Source organism: Scomber japonicus, chromosome 17 (assembly GCF_027409825.1).
Source record: "Scomber japonicus isolate fScoJap1 chromosome 17, fScoJap1.pri, whole genome shotgun sequence".
Taxonomy (NCBI): Eukaryota; Metazoa; Chordata; class Actinopteri; order Scombriformes; family Scombridae; genus Scomber; species Scomber japonicus.
The window spans coordinates 18,719,130-18,737,831 of record NC_070594.1 but is presented as its reverse complement, the minus strand read 5'-3'; the positions used below and the strand labels follow the sequence as shown (position 1 = coordinate 18,737,831).

The following is an 18,702-nucleotide window of genomic DNA, read 5'->3' as shown; positions in this document are numbered from 1 at the left end:
CAGGAAGAGGAGAGAGACAAGAGACACATGGAAATTGAAAAGAGACTAAAGCTAAATTCAATTAGAGAGATGAGAAATCTTCTTTGGAAAAGAAATTTGAAAAAAAAGCATAATTTCATTACTAGGACTTAACAGCTTCTGGGAAAATAAATGACAATGTTACTGTAAAGCAGGTATTGTGGTTTTGGGGCCCTGGGCTGAATCGTCTCCATCTGAACAAGTCTCTCTGTGTACAGAGAAACAAATAAGGCCTAACAGATTAGCACAAGAATGTAACTAGACTTTATTTAGCTTCAGACTACTGACAGAGTGTAGTGTTTCTCATTAGCACCACATTAGGGTTTTTGGCTCTGAATACAAAAGCAGCTTGAAATTCAAAATCACATTCTTATCAACAGCATTAATGGATTCTGACATAAACTGTGTGATCTCCAACACACAGAGCACTCACATACACACACACACACACAATGGGCAGAGCAATGCATATTTAAATTGGGAAATTAAGGAAACCAACAAAAGTACATAACAGCGGCCAATATGACAAATCTTCCACTACCACATTACCCCAAGCAGGAGATTGACCCCAGAGGATGTCATGAGGAAACACTTGCAAGCTTCCTGTTCTGTGTGACAACCTTGAACTGTCCAGAGAGCAAGGGGGGAACAAGAGGTCAGTGTTGTTGTGAGTGAAAAGAGAGCTGCATGGTGTTACCACTAGTCAAAGCATTGGTATCAGCACCTTAGCCAACAAAAACATTCACAAACGAGGTTGGAAAGTAGGGTAGATCAACATGACCATCACTTCCTGTTAAGTAGTTCACAAAAAGCCATGTTGTATTTCTGAACAAGGCTGCAACTATGAACTTTCATTTGATTAGTCTAATTCAATTTCTATATAATTAGAAACCTGTGAAAAATGTCCATCACCATATCCAAAAGCCTTAAATGACCTCTTAAAATCGCTCATTTTATTCGAGTCAGTCCACATCCCAAATCAACCCACTACACAGTGAGAGAAAAGCACAAATTCTCTAGGTGTTATTTTTTTTTTAACTTTGCATTTTTCTTTACTATTTCCTTGATAAATGATTTATTGATCATTGAAATAGATAGTGATTAAATATCTTTTAATTCACTGAATCATCATCTCAGTGCTACTCCTAATTTCATACTATCTGAGGGCTGTATCTACTTTGCATTTTCAGTGGCATTAATGCATTTGTCTACATATACTGTTAAGTTGTGATTCTTATTTACAAACCAGTGCACACTGTATGCAGAAAAGCAGAAAGAGAATTAATGGAAATAGACTTTATTACAGAATACTCCCAAATGAATCCAAGTAAATCTCTTCGCAATTGTAATTTTTAAACCAACTTTTTGTATGCTGATGAAACACTTTGTTTAGACAAGTTTAAGACAAGTGGACGTATGAACTGTATAAGATCAACAGGACAAATATGTCTTAACAAAAACTGGTGCATGCTTGGAAATGCTTCACATGCTGAATGTATCACCATTTCCCAGTGACCACTTCTCTAAAAGCCCAAATGATTTGTTGCTGTAGCTTAAGGAGGCTTTGCGGTGTGGGAAATCTTACTGTAAGTCAGTATCGGGGGGGTTATCTGTGTTCAATACTCCAGACTGTTAATTATACAGGAATCCCTCACATCTGGAATGTGGAATTCATCCCACAGCAGTGTTTCTCCATTTTAAGTCCAGATTCCAAAGTGACTTGAAAAAACCCACAATAATACTGAGCATGATGAAGCATGGCCATGAGTTTGTTCATACACACACCCACAACCCTCAGTGGGTTCACAAAGAGTTCATCTACTTAATTTACTAGAGAGAAGTTTTCAGAGGAAAATTGAATTATACTTAAGTGTACATTTCTTTTAAAAAATGGTGGTGCAGTTACAAGGTTAAAAGCTGTTCTTTATGACTTGGGTCTTATTTTCATATCTTTTGGTTAGAATTCCTTTTAGTAATAAGGACACTGTGCTCATCAAGTTAATTGCAGAGATCTGTTAATGCATAAAAATAGCTTGACAAGATAAAAAAGCATGACCAGTCGGACAATCATGTGTCTCTAATCATAAGCAAACTCACAGGTTAGCCAGACCAACTGTAAAAATGACTCAAACAGACCACTTCCTACTTCCTGGTTCAACCATGCCAACTGTAGTTGTGTGTTTACAAAAATGTGAAATGTGGAATTATTCCCAACATTTTAGCTGCACTCACTTTTCATTTTACTTATGACAAATAAAGTGATTTGGATAATCTGCCTAAACAGTTTTACGAGCTGTATAATTATCTAAATCTCATGTTTCTTCCCTGGTTGGACCTCTTATTCAATTATTTTGTGGAGTACGAATAGACATAATGGCTAAAGCTATAAAAATCTGTTGTAACAGAATTACTTTTTGACTTGATGATGATCAGATCATACAAAAACTAGATTCGGAGCACTTTGTTATGAGTGGTTACTGCGCATGCCACATAATCGCAGTGTCCCTGGTTCCACTCTGGCAAGTGACTGCTTTACTGCATGTCAATCCCCTCTCTCACTCCCTGTTTCCTGTCAGCCTATGCCATCATGCCCAAAATTAGGGATGCTCGATATTGACTTTTCTGCCGATATCAGATATACCCCATCTCTTAATTTCCAATACCGATATCACCCGATACCGATATATATTACATATCTCCTACTGTTGAATTAACACATTATGCCTAATTTTATTGTGATGCCCCACTGGATGCATACATAAATGCAACATGGCTTTCCACATGTAAACACTGTCTGTGCAAAATAAGAGAACAACTTCAACTTAAGGTATGGAAAAAGTGCCAATATGGCGCTGCCATATTTATTAAGCTGCTTTGTCATTGCAAATTACAAATGTACTATCCGTAGGACACACTTGGAGATAGTTCTAAACCACAGCCATAAGCCCCGTTTATGGAGGCGGGACCTTTACAGGAAAGTCCTCTCACTCGCTCCTCTCAGCTGTTGTGTCTCCAGCAGAGTAGGACCAAGATAGGACCCACCGGACTCTGATGGTGACGTCACAGGGGTGACTCCCCAAAAACATAACAGAGAAAATTAAAATGAGGAGGTAAACCTCATTCTGGTTTGTGTGTTCATGTACATGGCGGTGGACGCCATGAACTTGTTAGCCATGAGTAGCATGTTGTTGTTGTTTTACATCATCAAGCACGCGCTGGTAAACGTCCCATGCTGCGTTCATGCAGACTCGGAAATGCGATATTACATTTTTAAGTAAATATCGGCCGATAATATCGGAGGGCCGATAATATCGGACATCCCTACCCAAAACAAATCTTTAAAAAAAAAAAAAGATTATCTGTGGATAAACATTTATTTTGCCAGTTTTACTGTAATATGTTTTGAGGAAAAGATTATGGCATCAGAGAAATGAAAGGCGAGCGACTAGGAGTGGGAGAATGAGGAAGCAAGAGGGGGCGACATGCATCCCAGCTGCCTCAGGGGGAGGAAACGGAGGGAGGTCGAGTTCCTTGCATACCTGAGAGTCAGGTAACAAACACACAGACGGCAGAGGGAGGGAATGAGACAGACAGATGGAAAACAAGTGGGGTGGAGAGGTGAACGTATAAAACACATAATACACATATAAAACACCATCCTGGTTCTCTGCTCCAGTGTTGTGAAACCCTACTCCATACTCATGCTACCTACACACAAAATTGCCCATCTCCCAGATGACAGCTCAGGGAAAAGGAAAAGGGTGACTGGGGCACATATAACATGTACACCTTATTGGTTCTCACACAGAAACCTATGATCACATACACAAATATAATGCTGGAGAGGGTATTTTCATATACATCAAATACACCTGACCAGCCCCATGAACTACAACACACACACACACACTCACACATTCCAAACATATTTCTGCAGCCAAAGTAAATGAAGACAGAAAGAGAACGGCAGGATAGATAGACAGATAAAAATGGGAATACTCAAGTATGCTTTGACGTTGAAGGGATTAGTGTGGTTTACTCTAAGCATTCCAGGGGCTCTTAAGATTATCAATCTGCTTCCTTCCTCTTTCCTGTGTTTTTATGCAATCTTTCCACCAGTTTCCTAGAAAGTTGCGCAGGAGCAGAATGCCAGAGCAGCACACTAGTCAACCAGATGCAGGTAGAACAGAGCTAGAACAAGAACAGACATGTATGTAGGCCAAAGGTTGCAACAGCTGGAAAGCAAGCTGAAGTTCATGGCTGGAGTAAATTCTAAATTATAGTTTGCCGCTGAGGAGAGCTTCAACCTTATTTCCTCCCCAGCTGAGACTCTTACACATTACAGTTAATATCTTGTCATCGGACATTCCCCAAAGATGTGTGTGTGTGTGTGTGTGTGTGTGTGTGTGTGTGTGTGCGTGCGTGTGTGATCTGTATGCATGGACTGTGTGCTCTTACCGACAAAGCCGTCCCGTCCAACCAACTTCAAAGCCAGCTTGTCTGCTAGCACCGAGGAGTTGCCATGGGCGATATTGGCGAAGGGCCCAGCATGGACAAACACTGGCGTACCCTGAAACAATTAGAGCGGCACACAAAGATGCAAGAGGAGTTGAGAAAACAGTGTAACCCAAAGCAACTCAACCGGCCAAGTTTAAATTAGGAATAACTAACGCTTTCATGCAACATCTTTCAAACATTCAGTATAAACATTCAAGTGCAGATGCACTTTGGCTGGCAGTGTATTTGTCTTAACAGTAGGCACAAGTTAAGAGGTACTTGACTATCAATGACAGCCTGACACAGGGCCAGGCTTCTCTACTCTGCTGATTTGGATTACTCTCTAAAGGCTAGAAACACACCCTAAAACAGCACTTTAAGTGAAAGTTTTTGTATCTGGCACTCATTCTAGTAACAGTTACTTTCAGTTGATATTTACATTGTGACCAACCTTACATCAGTGAACATAAGCATAACAGTGAGAATACAAAACGCAATACACATGATAATCATATGCAATGTACTCTATGTGACAAAGCAAAGTAAAACCTCACCGTGTTTTGACAATATTTGATGAGACTGAGAAGTAAAGTTAGAGTGATTAGAGTCAAATTATATAACAAATTAATCAATTAAATGATTAGTTGAGTGGAACCATACAGGCTTTAGAGTTGGTCATCATCTGCAAGATAACATCCACAGACTGCTTAATGTTATGGAGCAAAGTAGCAATTACCCTGCATGGCATTTGTGGGTGAGGTCAGCAAAGCATCTGACTGCGTATCCTGGCCATTTTGGCCCAAACTCCATCAAATGGATGCAGCTCAAGTACACTGCCCCTTGAAGCATGGCCAGAGTAAATGGGTATATGTCTCAACCTTTCCGTCTGGGCAGAGTAACACGCCAGGGTTGCCTGCTATCACTGCTCCTTTTTGTGTTTATCATTGAACCACTGGCAGAGGTGACAAACAAAATAGTTTTAAAAGCCTTACATAAAAAAAAAGATTAATGATAAGATTGTGATCCTGCCTGTAAATAATCATATCATATTTTTGCTAAGTCGCCCACCCCTACATGCATAGAGTATGTGGTCTGTGTCAGCAAAGATCATGATTTCTGAGAATCTATATGGGTGAGTCATTACTGAGGAACGGTGGAGGGTACTGTTAGACCGGTATATGTTATCTCTGATAAAGTTAACCACAATACATCTCGCACCTGCAGTATGTAAGCAACACAACTCAAGTGACTTTTCCATCTGTGGAGTAAAGCAATCATTCTCTCTGACCTTCTTTCTCTCTCTTTCTCTCCTGCTTTACTCTTTTGGGTAGGAAGCTCAGGCAGAATGCACTTTTGACCTTCAATCTCTCTTAACAGAAAGAATGACGAAGGAGTTGAATATAAATAGCTGGTGGGGTTGGGGGAAGTGGCGTAAAATTGGGAGGAGAGGGACAGGGAAGTAAAGGAAATCCATATAGATTACAACTTTTGAATTTCTATTTAGTAGAATTTAAAAGAAATAATAGGAAAACAGTTTGATTTGGGACTGTTGGTCAGACACAAACACTTAAAGATCACTCAGGTCCCTTAGAATTGTGATGGGCAAATTTTCACAGACTAAATGATTAATAAGTTAATTGAGAAAAATGTCAGATTTATGGATAGTACTTGATAGTTGCAGCCCTAGTTACATGATTCCTTTCTCAGCTTTGGTGAAACTCTACAGCTAGGTCCACTGCAGTTTAGTAGTGAATAATTCAAAGAGATGTTGCTGTGTGCATCCACCTTACACAAAGCAAGACATCAAACAATATGGTTAACAACGAAAGGTCTACTCCACAAGATAACTTAATCCTTTTGCTACACTTATGACAGAATAAAAATGACTGAGAAATCTGGTCAAGAAGAAAACTGCGAACTGACCCATTGTTACAATCCATGTGAATTCCGTGAGAGGGAGGAAAAAGGAAGGATGGGAAGGCCTTACACAATTTTCTAAGCTTTTGTTTGCATACCTCTCCCTCTGTCTGCATAAACAGCCTCCCCTCAGAGGAGTAAATCAACCATTTAACAAGGGTCTGACAAATGCTGCCATTTGTCTGAATAAACTAGTAGTTTAAAGATGACAGCAGTATCTAACTACGTGAAGAGAAACAAGTGCAAAAATGTGAGATATGTACGATGAAAACAAAACAAACAAAAAAATTAAATCAAAACGCGCTTTCAGTACTGTTATCCTTTCGTCAACATATTATTTTCTCTATTCCAATGGAACAGTAAGAAACGTCACACGTTACATGGATTTCCATTTGTGTTTGCAACTCCTGAACTTTCACTTGACCCAGTTCACACCTCACAACTCTTTCCACATCTGTACATCAAGGGACAGCAATTCAGGGAAGAAATCATTCACCAGAAAGTGATGACTGGAAGTAAGTGGAAATAAATGAATGAGTGGACGTGAGGATTACGAAGAAGAAAGGAAATGGACAAAAACAGGAAGATGGAGATAATGTCACTGTTTCCTCTTCGTGTGTATCTCTTTTACTGTCCGCTTCACCGGCTGCAGAACATTATAAAAATAGTAGAAGTGTCCCTGCGTAGATTTTCACACAGAACAGGCCTAACATAAAATCCTCTCCCCAGGAAAGATGCATCCAGTCGGGTCTGTGAAACTCCACGTAGACAGGATGTACGAAAAACACAGAGAATGGCTGAGGTCTACTTAATAGACACGTACACAGGGAGCAGGTCTAAATACTACCCCATTTCCTCTTGTGCTATGTCTCCTAAAAACACTGCCCCATCTGAAACAACACTAAAATGCTTGCTCTAACACATAAATACACACATACACACACATACACACACTGTAACTCCCACATGCCAGCTTTATTCACATGTATTCATCCATATTCAAAACACACAATCATAAGTTAAGAGGGCACAAAGGGCATAGGCGGTCACTGCACGATGGAAAATTCACATGGAGCTCTGAGACCCGGCTGGTGCCGATACCAGCTCCCTGACCAGAATCACAGGAAAACCACACAGGAAATGGTTTCACACAACAGGACCGCAACACTTCCTCCACAAAAACAGAAAGTAACCAAATCTCGGCTGCATGCGCACTCCCATCCCTCTACACCCTTGAAAACACCCAATCTGGGACACACTGTGTTTATTTTCCCCACCCAATAGCCATGTAATCAAGTTTTCTGTTCAAAACCTACAGAGAACAAACAAACGAAAAATAGCCCTACAACAAAAAGAGAAACACAAAGCTGTTATCAGAGGCATGACTGCTAACATTGTGCGGATTGTAAACTTTTGGGACTTTAATCAATCCAGCAGAAAAATACACTTAACTTGTGCAGCAAATATTTGGCTCAAAACCCAGAGACTCAGACTGTCAGTGAGGAGAGCGTGCACTGAGAGCATCAACTACAAAGATAAAGCAGACGCCATAGATGGGACGTCCAGACTGCAACACACTGGAATGACCAGATAAGTAATGCAATATTACAGTTTGAGGACAAAAGAGTCATTTTAAGGATAGAGCGGAAAGAACATTTTCAGATCACAAACTTTACTTGTTGAGTAGACTTTCCCTCTTCTCAACGCTTCACTTTTTACCTTCATTGTGCAGAGTTTGACTATAGGGTGAAAGTTTCTCTTTGCTCACCTTAAATCACCATTACAGGCATGTATCTACATGACATCAGAGCATTAAGAAAACTTCCAGTGCTCTTTACTGAGAATGACCCTTTCAGGAAGTAGGAAACATTTTGCTTCCAGCAGTTCAACTTTTCAACTGAAAAAATATTTTCATATCCATAAATTCTTGATTTTTCAATGGGAGAAGAAATATGATTTAATGAGGTAACATAACCTTTTTTTTTTCTTTGGAAGAAAAATTCAAAGCAGAGTATATGAAATGTCCTCAAAGATGTCTAGATGTAAAAGATGTCTACTTCCCAGCGATGAAGACATGAGTTTTAAAAAGTGACTGGACTCTTTTATCTGATCATTTTTAGAATTCTGAAGACTATCTCAAAAGTCAAAAATAAACTATTTTATTTTTTAACTGATTTTCCCCCCTCATCCATTTAATCATCTTATGACCCTTGTAGTTTCCCATGACCACCAGGTTGGAAACCACTGCCATACATATCATACCTAACAATTATACTATATTTCTACGTGTCATTGAGCATGTCATTATGAACAATAATGGCAAACTAATAACAGATTCTGATGATGATGAATGATGTGCTATTACCCTAAAGCTGATTACAAGACTGGTTGCCTACAAAGGTTAATAACATTTCATTTTTCTAATTGTTCAAATAAATCCCATAACTGATTGTGTTAATACAAGTTTCATCTTCCAAAAATGACAATATTTGTCGCTGCATATTTAACTGACAATGCTGAGCATAGGATGTGACTGATATTAGCCTGAGGGTAGATGGATGACATCGTCATCACTTAGTGGATAAATTACTTAATGGGCCAGTCTTATATAAACTTTGTACTTTCTTTAAGTGGGTGTGTGTTGTATCAAGACGACAGACTAAGACTGAATGTTTGGTTTGTTATCAGTTCATTCCATCCATTAAAACTCCATTCCTCTCAAATTCTTCATCCATCACTTTGAGAGTTGCCGCATTTCTTTTAGCACAGCAACAGCTAAGTGAGTGTGAGTGTGTGTGTGTGTGTGTGGGTGGGGGAGGGGGGGTGTATATGCAAGAATTGTTTATGTGCCTGTGTGATCACATGTCCACTCATCTTACAGTAATGTCTCAAAAGCAAAATGAAAGCCAGATGTTACAAGAAGCATTATGGTGTACGTTGTCACACCCAAATGAAAGTTTCCTTAGGATTGTCGTATAAAATGTGAATCAGATGGTTTGGGGACTGAGAGCTCCACCTGTCCTCTGCACACTGCTAAAATGCTATTAAGATTAAGAGCCAGGGAAGGAAAAAGGTCAATCTATCATCCTTTCCTTAAATGCTCTCAGTGGAGCACTCTTTCTCCCTCTTTCTTGTCTCTGACAGCAGAGGTAGAGACAGGTCCTGTGCACACTTTCCATTTTCCTGTGGGTTGCCAACCTATTAATCCTACAAGATATGCATCACAGGAAACTCAGTTGAGCAGAATAGCGATTACTTAAGTGTGGTTATGTCTCACCTCGAGGGTTTGCATTAGAGTGGGCTTGATTGCATCTTTCATTAACACCGCCAGCGCCCCGCTCACACCCTGAAAGGGAGGAAGACAGAAACATGAGTGTGGTGTTTAGAAATAAGGATAAATTATCAGGATAGTGACAGAAATTAAACCTCACTAATACCAACTATTGATACTGATCTAAAGAATTGTCAAATGGCTTACCTAAAATGTGCTTGGTGAGCAATCTTTACACTAATAACACATATAGTGTACACACAGTCATACACACATTTCCCCTGGGCTGGCCCAGAGGTGTGGTGATGTTATTGCATCAAGGCTAATGAGAAAGACTGATGTAACTTTATAGGGGAGCCTCCTCTACAACTCTGAAATAACACAGACCACAGTCTTCAGTGGGAAACCAGAGCCAGCTCACTCTGCTGGGTGGATCTGCTGAGAGGTGTTTAAACTCTGCTCAACTTCTTCTAATGTGGTGCATGTCCAGAAAGGGGCTTCACAATTTGTCATTACATTTGTTACTCTGTAAAGCACAACTTTCTTCAAAAACGAATACATAGTTGCGTCCAGTTAAAACTGGAATTCACCCAATACTTTGGCTGTAAAAATGCTAAAGTCATGATAAACTTGGCTAGGTTCAAATTCCCACAATCCTTGAATGGAAAGACCACACAGTAACACATACCAGGTCCTCCGCTGTGACAGGCTGTCCACAGCGGCTGGTCCCCACCACCATGCGTGCCAGTCTGTTTTTCATGTCCTCCAGGCTGTCTGCCAGAGCCAGGATGGCCATGATCTCGCTGGCCACTGCAATGTCAAACCCGGTCTGGAGGGCGAGAAAAGGACATACAAGGATCATACAAAGCATAAACTTCAAGAGTAACCAACAGAAGTTTTTGGTCAGTGGCAAATGCAACTAGTGAATCTAAAAATTCACCACAATAGCTATGAGATGAGCGGAAATGGTGTCATTTTCTGGCTGTAACTGTTTGAAATTCTCTGAAAGTTTCTGACTCTCTTGCTAGGCTCTGACTGTTCAGTAAAGATCAGACGTGGTTTGTGGGAAGATAGCTTTGAGAGTAAATTAAATAAAAGAGTAACAAACCGTGACTAAAGCAACACCAGCCTTATCTTATAAGCAAGATGATACATGTATAAGGGATATGGCCTTGTTTTAGAATGTTGTCTTTGGAGACTAAATAAAATATATTGTTTTAACTAAATTCTGCTGTGCCTTTCTGTATTGGTGAATGTCAAATTAACTGAAAGACTGAAAAGAAAGAGCATACGTGAGTGAGGGCTACCCACGGGGAAATGTACAGAAAACCAAAGAAGTCTCCATTCCACATCACGGAAAAAAGAAACATAACTTAAACCACATTAACCCACCAAGGAACACAACATTTCTATTCCCACTCCCAGTAATAATACCCAGAGGGGCTATAGTGTGTCCAGCACTGGAGGAAGGTGGAGGACAGAGGAATGAAAGGGAAACAGAATGGATGAACTGATGGCGGTAAATGTAAGCATATGCTGAACTAGCTCAGAGGCTATTGCAGGTGTGTGTGTGTGTGTGTGTACGTGAATGTATGGGTGGGTCATTTTTCTCCTTCTTAAAACATTTGCTTTCACTTAAGCCTGCTTGCTTCCCATTGAGGTGAAGTGTTTATTTACAGGATTTCATTTAGCTGTCATTACTACAGACATGTGGGTGAAATACATCTGGGGTTTGCCATGGACAGAGGGGATGGGAAAGGAGGGGAGTGTGTGTCTCTGTGTGTGTGTGTGACAAAGTGAATTTAAAAAAAAAAAAAAAAAGACTGGCTTGGTGAGTGAGCATATACTCAACAAGTACATAAAAAAACAATCATTTCAGTCATACAATGTGTACAGAAGTCACCCACTAACAAAGCCACAACAACAGTGTTTGTGATACTGTGTGATTGAATGAGTAAATATTTGTCAGGAACAGGAATCTAGCATATTTGTGTAAAACTAGTATTGTAGATGCCACAGTCCAAAAATACATTTGTTCATATTTTGGTTTGAATAAAAACAAATAAAGCAAGCCAGTGGCTGAAAAATGTTAAAAAGATGATTGTTAGGTTTTTGCTGCATACCTCTCTGATCTGTCCTTTTTCAGTGTTTGCTTGTCCAACAGTGATCTTCCTCAGAAAACGGTCATTTGTATCAACCACTGAAAAACAAAGACAAAAAGTTTAATATCCAGCAAAATTTAGTTTTCATAAAATCTACCACTTTGAGCATGAAAATGGTCTGAAATTGATGTGTTATAACAGGCAAGAACCATGAACTTTGAATATAATTTGATCTGGTACCTCTAACACACAAAAGATGTATATATTTACAGCCTGAGCCTGACGGACTGTAAAAATCCATTTCCACATGTTGTTAAATAGATACAAATGCACATTCAAAGACACGCACACACACACACACACACACACGTATGCACAAAAACCCAAGACCTGACAAGAAGACATATTCTTATCTCTTTTTGGGAGTAAGTGATGACATACTGAAAGTGCTTACGCTATGGTGGCTTGCTACTTAAGAGTTTCCTCACTCAGCACTTGGCCTGTTCTCTGATAATGTGGCTAGAAATTGGTTATTCTGTGGCTATGCTGTTGTTACAATCGTAACAAGTAAAAGTAAAAACATGTCTTGTTACATGAATCCACAGACACACAGTCACACCCACATAACATTAGGCGGTAAATCTGTTTTTAATCTCCAGGGTTTGTGTCTTAAGAATGCGCTCTTGAGCCGCTGTAGTAAATACCACATCAGTCATAGCAGCACCCGGCTGGTTGTTCTCACTGACAACTTAAAACCAACAAAGCTACCACTGAGGTAACTGTTCCCACTCTTACCATACTCACATGTATTATTCTGGGACTGATGACTGCAAACGCTTCTACATAAAGATGTGTTAATTCAATGTGAGCACAAGGGCCAGGATGTTTTGTCATGGCAATTTTCATTTAAGAGAAGTCTGTTCTAATTTTAGAATTCACTACATCAAAAAAGAAAATACACTTAATTCAAAATTCCATGTGACATTGTTTAGTCATGGAATAATTAGAGACTTCTTTCATGGAAATTAGATTTGTGTGATAGCCATGATGTTGCTTTTGATAGAGTATGCCTCTGTGCTGTTTACAAAAGATCATACCATGTGCTCTTTGTCAAGCACCAACATTCAACTTCCAATGGAAAACTTGTCAGCAAGAAATACTGAATTCCACATAAATTATTGTGTTATCAACCAACACCATGCCAGCTCTCAAATGTCAGTCAAAACAGCTTTGAGGGGAAAGTCCCACAGCTTTGATAAATATGTCCAAACCAGTGTCATCCTCTTCTGAATGGTATAACATTGTTTATATTTCCTTTAACAAATACTGAAGATCATTTAAATTTCAGTTTGGCTTTAAAACAAACTCAGTAGTTGACACTGCTACTGCCATGTAACATAAACTGACAACTGTTATAAATGACACACACAAAGCCTAGTGAAGTCAGTAATGCTTACCCCCATCATTGTGGTGAAACACTTACAGAAAGCAATATTTGATTCTACATCATCTCTGCTGTAGTTTTGAACATGTGTAAAGTTGAAGATGAAGCTTTAAGATGCTTATTTTATGTGCAAGAAATGATGTGAAATGGCAAATAAAAATGATAAATGGCTGCATTTATATAACGCTATTATCAAAAAAGCTTTACTGTGTTTCTGCTGCTCACATACACATTCTCACACATACACACTGATGATGGCCAGCTCGATGCAGGGTGTTATCACAAGCATCAAGTGCAAGTCAGGGTTCAGTGTTTTGCCTAAGGACACTTTGACATGCGGACAGGAGTCGTTGGGGATCGAACTACCAATGTTCTGATTAGTGGACAATCCCCTCTATCTCCTGAGCCAAAACAATAGAAAAGGAATGACAGACCACTAGCCCAATATTCAATAGTAATATATGTCAGACATACAAACTGTCCGCTTTTAGTTTGGCTCCTTCAGTGTTTGTCAGCCAGGCTGTGTGTATAAGTTCCAACCAGAAATAATGTGCAGAGTGAACTCCTGTATTTGTAGAGATACCTCTCTGCCAGGTGATCTTGGAAGGGTCAAGGTCAAGACGGACAAAGGTGGTGACTTCCTGGGATGTGAGAGATGCGGGGTCTGTTTTATTGATGCCAAGACGCTAGAATCAAAGAGAGAAGGAAAAACATGAGAGAATCTTCTTTAAGGGTTTCAGGTAAGTGATGGTTGGTTGCAATTATTGGCTTTGGTTTAAATGTGTCCACATTTAGTCACATCAGTGGAACTACTGCTGAATACAGTATCAAAGCAGTTGTAAAAGAAAATGGTATTAAATGACTATGAGGCAACTTTTTATCTCTTACTATAAGCATTATGATCAGTAAATATTTTAATGTACCTTTAACTTCTCATCACACAGCTTTTCATACAACAGGACAGACAAACATTGAGTACTTAACATCTGTCATGTGCATCTGTTAAGACTTGATATCAGGCATTCTTCATCAACATTACATAAAACTGTACAAATCGCAGTTATATAAGCAGACAGTAGCTTCATAAGGCATAAACAAACATTTGGAGGTTTGGACACGGTGAAGAATAAGTTGGAACATTTTATGACAGGCTCACTGAGGTCCCCTGGTGGACAAATGTGTTAAGTTGTAGCTCAGCAACAATCCTGAGGCTGGTTACTGTTGTTGACACTCGTGATTATGGCACTGCAGTATTTAGACTTACACGAAGCCTGGCGATCTGGATGGGTGAAAATCTTCTAACTCCATTCACTGAAGGGACCAGTCTATTGAACAGGGCCTTAGAGGTATAAGACAAAAACATATGAGTGTATATGCATACATTACAATTGATATCAAATTGCATACTACAATTTTAATTTCTGCAATTATAACATATAAGCATAGCTAAAATATCTAATTTAGAAAAAACGTAACAAAGAGGATCACGCATGCAGTAACTCATTTCATAATTTACTGTCTCAACTGAAGCAATTTAAAAATTAAAAATAAAGGAAAAGCAGGTCTAAACAAAGTTGCACAGTTCAGTTTACAGTGTAGTGATATGATCATATGATCACCTTGTCTGATTGGGTTGCCTCATGGAGCATCCTGGCATCGATGGCTGCTGCCACCAGGTTATTGGCAGCAGTGATGGCGTGAATGTCACCAGTCAGATGGAGGTTGAACTGAAATGCAGGTGAAAGTTCAGACAGAAAAGAGGAAGAACAAACAGACACAGAGGGGAAAGTGACATGAAGTGATTAAACACGGGAGAAATATACACATTCAGTAATGTGGTGGTACACAGTGTGGGTTCGGCTGTATCCAGTGAGAATATGTTTGGTAATACATGAACTGCTGTGACTTCATTTTATACGCGACACAAACACATAAACAATGGAGGACATGGAGGTGATGGTGTACTTGCTGCTGTATGTGGCTTTTTGTCACACACAAAGCAAGAAAATTGAGCCATATGGCTGTAACGCTGTTCCCGGTATTTAAAAATGCCGGGTTTGAGTCTTGTGTGAGACAGCTCATGAAACTTCCAGTGAAGACTCTCTGACCAATCAGTGGCTCGCCTCGCTTGGAACCTCGTCAGAGCAGGTACTAAAAAGTACCAGGTACGAGGTACTATCGAGTAGAGTCTAGTAGAGCCAAGTAGTGCTAGAACTGTATAGTGGAAAAGCGCTATACAGTTCTAAGAGCAGACAAAATCAGATGGATTAGCCTCATTAATCAGGCATATAACCTGCTCAACAGTATACTCTTGAGCAGGTTGGAAACTTGGGCAGGACTCCTAGAATGGTCCATGTCCTAATTGAAGGAGCCTTGTTATTTTATGACCATTGGAAGTTATAAATCCAATCGAGTGGCTATGACGTGGAGTTCCTCAGGGGTCACTTCTCGTACCCGTTATGCAGATGACACACAGATATATCTAGCACTGTCCCCAGATGCCTGCAGTCCAATAGAGTCATTGTGTCACTGTTAAGGGCAAGTAACAAATTGGATGAACCAAAATTTCCTTCAATTAAATCAGGACAAAACTGAGGTCATGGTTTTTGGAAATAAAGAGAAGAGGATTGCTGTCAGTAAACACCTTGAGTCAGCACACCAAGCTTGCCTTGCCTTGCCTTGCAATGTGTAACAGGCTGTTACAGTCCGAAATTGTACATATGGGGCTTGATGTTGACTGTTGAACACTGAAATGATTTTATTATAGTCCAACAACTCAGCGTAGAGTGTTCCTCAGTGCAATGTGCGGGCTTCTCACTAAGTGAAAGAGGAACTGCTTGAAATCTGGCATTTGCGAAATACACTGCCACTCAAAAAACCTGATGTGTCATCATAAGGTGCTCTCTAATTCACCCTACAGACTTTGCTGATTGCTGACCCCCGTTGTCCAGGAATAATGTTATGCCAAATGAAGGCATTCCTGCACGCCATAAAGATGCAAATCAGCAGAATGAATCTAAGCTTTTTACTGAAAAGAATATCTTCAGACCTCTTAGTAATCACCAACACTTAACTGGTAATGTGTGTATTTTTGTGCCCTGTCTTTGAAGGCAGCGCTAGTCTTGCTGTGGAGCATGGAGAGTCTGTCTATGTGTCTTACCTCCTCCATAGGGATGACCTGGGCATATCCCCCTCCAGCAGCTCCCCCTAGGCACAAAGAAAACATAGCACGGTCAGAGGTAGACAACGGGACAGGGACACACAAAGGAAGAGTGCTGTGTGCTGGACTCTGCGTGAACCTCCCACCCAGACATAAAATGTAGCAGGGTATGAAATGCTAGCCTCACACTGACAAAGAGAGCTTATCACAGTTACTTGATACATTCCAAACTGCTGCTTTGGTCGCCTAACTCTGACCTTGTCCAAATCTCACTCAATGTATTCAGTGTGAAGCAAAACAAATTTATGAGTTTCATCCCAAAATAATATCCACCATTTGGAATTTGAAACTCTTTAAAGAATGTAAGTGAGGTAAAGCTAATTTAAACGGTATTTTGTCCTAATCAAATCATTTCCAGACGGGGCATGTCATGTATGATTAGCTAAAGAACCTAGGTGTCGATTACTGACCTTTAACCCCAAAGGTAGGTCCCTGAGAAGGCTGCCGGAGACAGGCGAAGGAGTTGAGCTTAAGGTGGGCAGATAGTGCTTGAACTAAGCCGATGGTCACTGTGCTTTTACCTTCACCAAGAGGAGTGGGAGTTATGCTGTAACAAGAGGCATATACATTAATGTTTGAATTTGACATGTTTTGGTTTGCATGAAGTCACTACGTCTATGTAAAGTAATGTTATCACAATTAGTCTGATGCCAAGGAATTGATACATATGAACTGTGAATTACGATCTACTGATGAATCACAAACTGTTTCCAATGGACCACATTGATGTAATGTTGTAAATTAAAGCTCCAATAGATGACACCGCAAGTTTAAGAGGGATACAGTAATTGACTGTCCTTGTACAGTGGTTGTGGACCTCATGGATCACTTCATTTACATCACAAACTTCAGCCCTAGGGAGCACTGACAGAATAAACAATTAAGAAAAAAAGATCCAGTGAATCATTAAGTAAAACTCACCCAGCAACCAATATATAATTCCCATCAGGCTGTGTGTGGAGGCGGTCTAACAGAGAGAGGCGGACCTTTGCTTTGCTCCTGCCATAGGCTTCAAGCTCTTCTGGCAGCAAACCAATCTCCTTAGCCAGTTGGTCCACTGGCTTTGGCACCTGGGCTCTGGAAATCTCTATGTCACTGACAAGAAAAGAAAACATGACAAATCATTTATGTATAGTCATCATCTTCTACACAATAACATTCAACCCTTATCACATAATTTCTATGGTGTACATGCAACTTAGATGAGCAAGACACAAGGGAAGACTCTTGTTTACTACCAGATGTAGCTAGCTTAATTCCTCATATTCTATCACAGATTCAGATTGTTATATGTATTTCTGTCAACAACTGCTCTGTACCTTGGTACTGGTGTCAGAGGCTGCAGTTTGAGGCTGCGCAGCCGCCACTGTTGGTACTGCTGCTCCTGGAGCCACCGACTGCTACTACGTACCACATTCTGGTAGACAAAAAAGAGAGACAGACAAAACAAGTTTGAGAACAATGAATGAAGAATGCAGTAGCAACTGGGACAAACAGACAATACGTACGGAAATAGTCTGAAAACAAATCATTGCACCTGTATTCTGTAAGCTGCTGTGAGGTATCCCAACCCGGACTTTGAGGACATCTCAGTGGCATGTTCATCTAAAACAAAAAACATTTCAGGCCAGGCAGAATATAAGAAAAATAGAGGAAGCATGCTGTAAGTTGCTTCAAGTATATATACATTTAAGCAATGCCACAATGTAAAGGATCATATATCCTTCACAACAGAAAAACAATGGTTTAAACAAAAGCAGAGCAATTCTGATAGTGATCATAGTCTTATAATAACTCGATTCCACAATACCTTTCTCCAAGATGGGCTCACAGCGGATGACAGCAGCTCCTGGTTTTACCCAGGTGGGTGGGATATCAATATTCTCTGCGCCTAATAGGACCACAGCATCAGCCTCCATCACCTGGGAAAAAATGAAGAATTCAAAAAGAAGTATTTATTATGGTTTTAAAAATATGAAAAAAAAAGCATGAAAATTTTAATTAAATTACATTAAAATGTTTTATAGATTTCCTTTAGCATAAATGTTAGAAGCATCTGTAGCTCTGTTACAACTTTTTATGACACAGGTTTTGAGAAAGCAGAAACTGACTCCATGTGGCCAGACACTAAAACTGCATGTAACTGGTATAACTGAGCAGATGGTTGAGTCTATGGAGTACAGAAAGAGAATTCAGATTTGAAATGTATACAGCAATGCAGTAATGCTTCCAA

At 39.8% G+C, this 18,702-nt stretch overlaps 1 protein-coding gene across 1 annotated transcript in view; it reads right to left on the bottom strand.

Annotated features, from left to right (window-relative positions):
* The window catches only part of mthfd1l (methylenetetrahydrofolate dehydrogenase (NADP+ dependent) 1 like), a 37,655-nt gene that overhangs the window by 13,825 nt on the left and 5,128 nt on the right, over positions 1–18,702 (bottom strand). The window contains exons 8-20 of the mRNA XM_053337177.1: positions 18,280–18,391; positions 18,007–18,074; positions 17,789–17,886; positions 17,391–17,564; positions 16,880–17,016; positions 16,410–16,456; positions 14,869–14,976; positions 14,514–14,588; positions 13,833–13,935; positions 11,827–11,903; positions 10,392–10,532; positions 9,710–9,778; positions 4,477–4,588 (exon numbers count right to left, since the gene is read on the bottom strand). Coding sequence (XP_053193152.1) covers positions 4,477–4,588; positions 9,710–9,778; positions 10,392–10,532; positions 11,827–11,903; positions 13,833–13,935; positions 14,514–14,588; positions 14,869–14,976; positions 16,410–16,456; positions 16,880–17,016; positions 17,391–17,564; positions 17,789–17,886; positions 18,007–18,074; positions 18,280–18,391 — 1,321 coding nt within the window. The remainder of the gene's footprint in view (positions 1–4,476; positions 4,589–9,709; positions 9,779–10,391; positions 10,533–11,826; positions 11,904–13,832; positions 13,936–14,513; positions 14,589–14,868; positions 14,977–16,409; positions 16,457–16,879; positions 17,017–17,390; positions 17,565–17,788; positions 17,887–18,006; positions 18,075–18,279; positions 18,392–18,702) is intronic.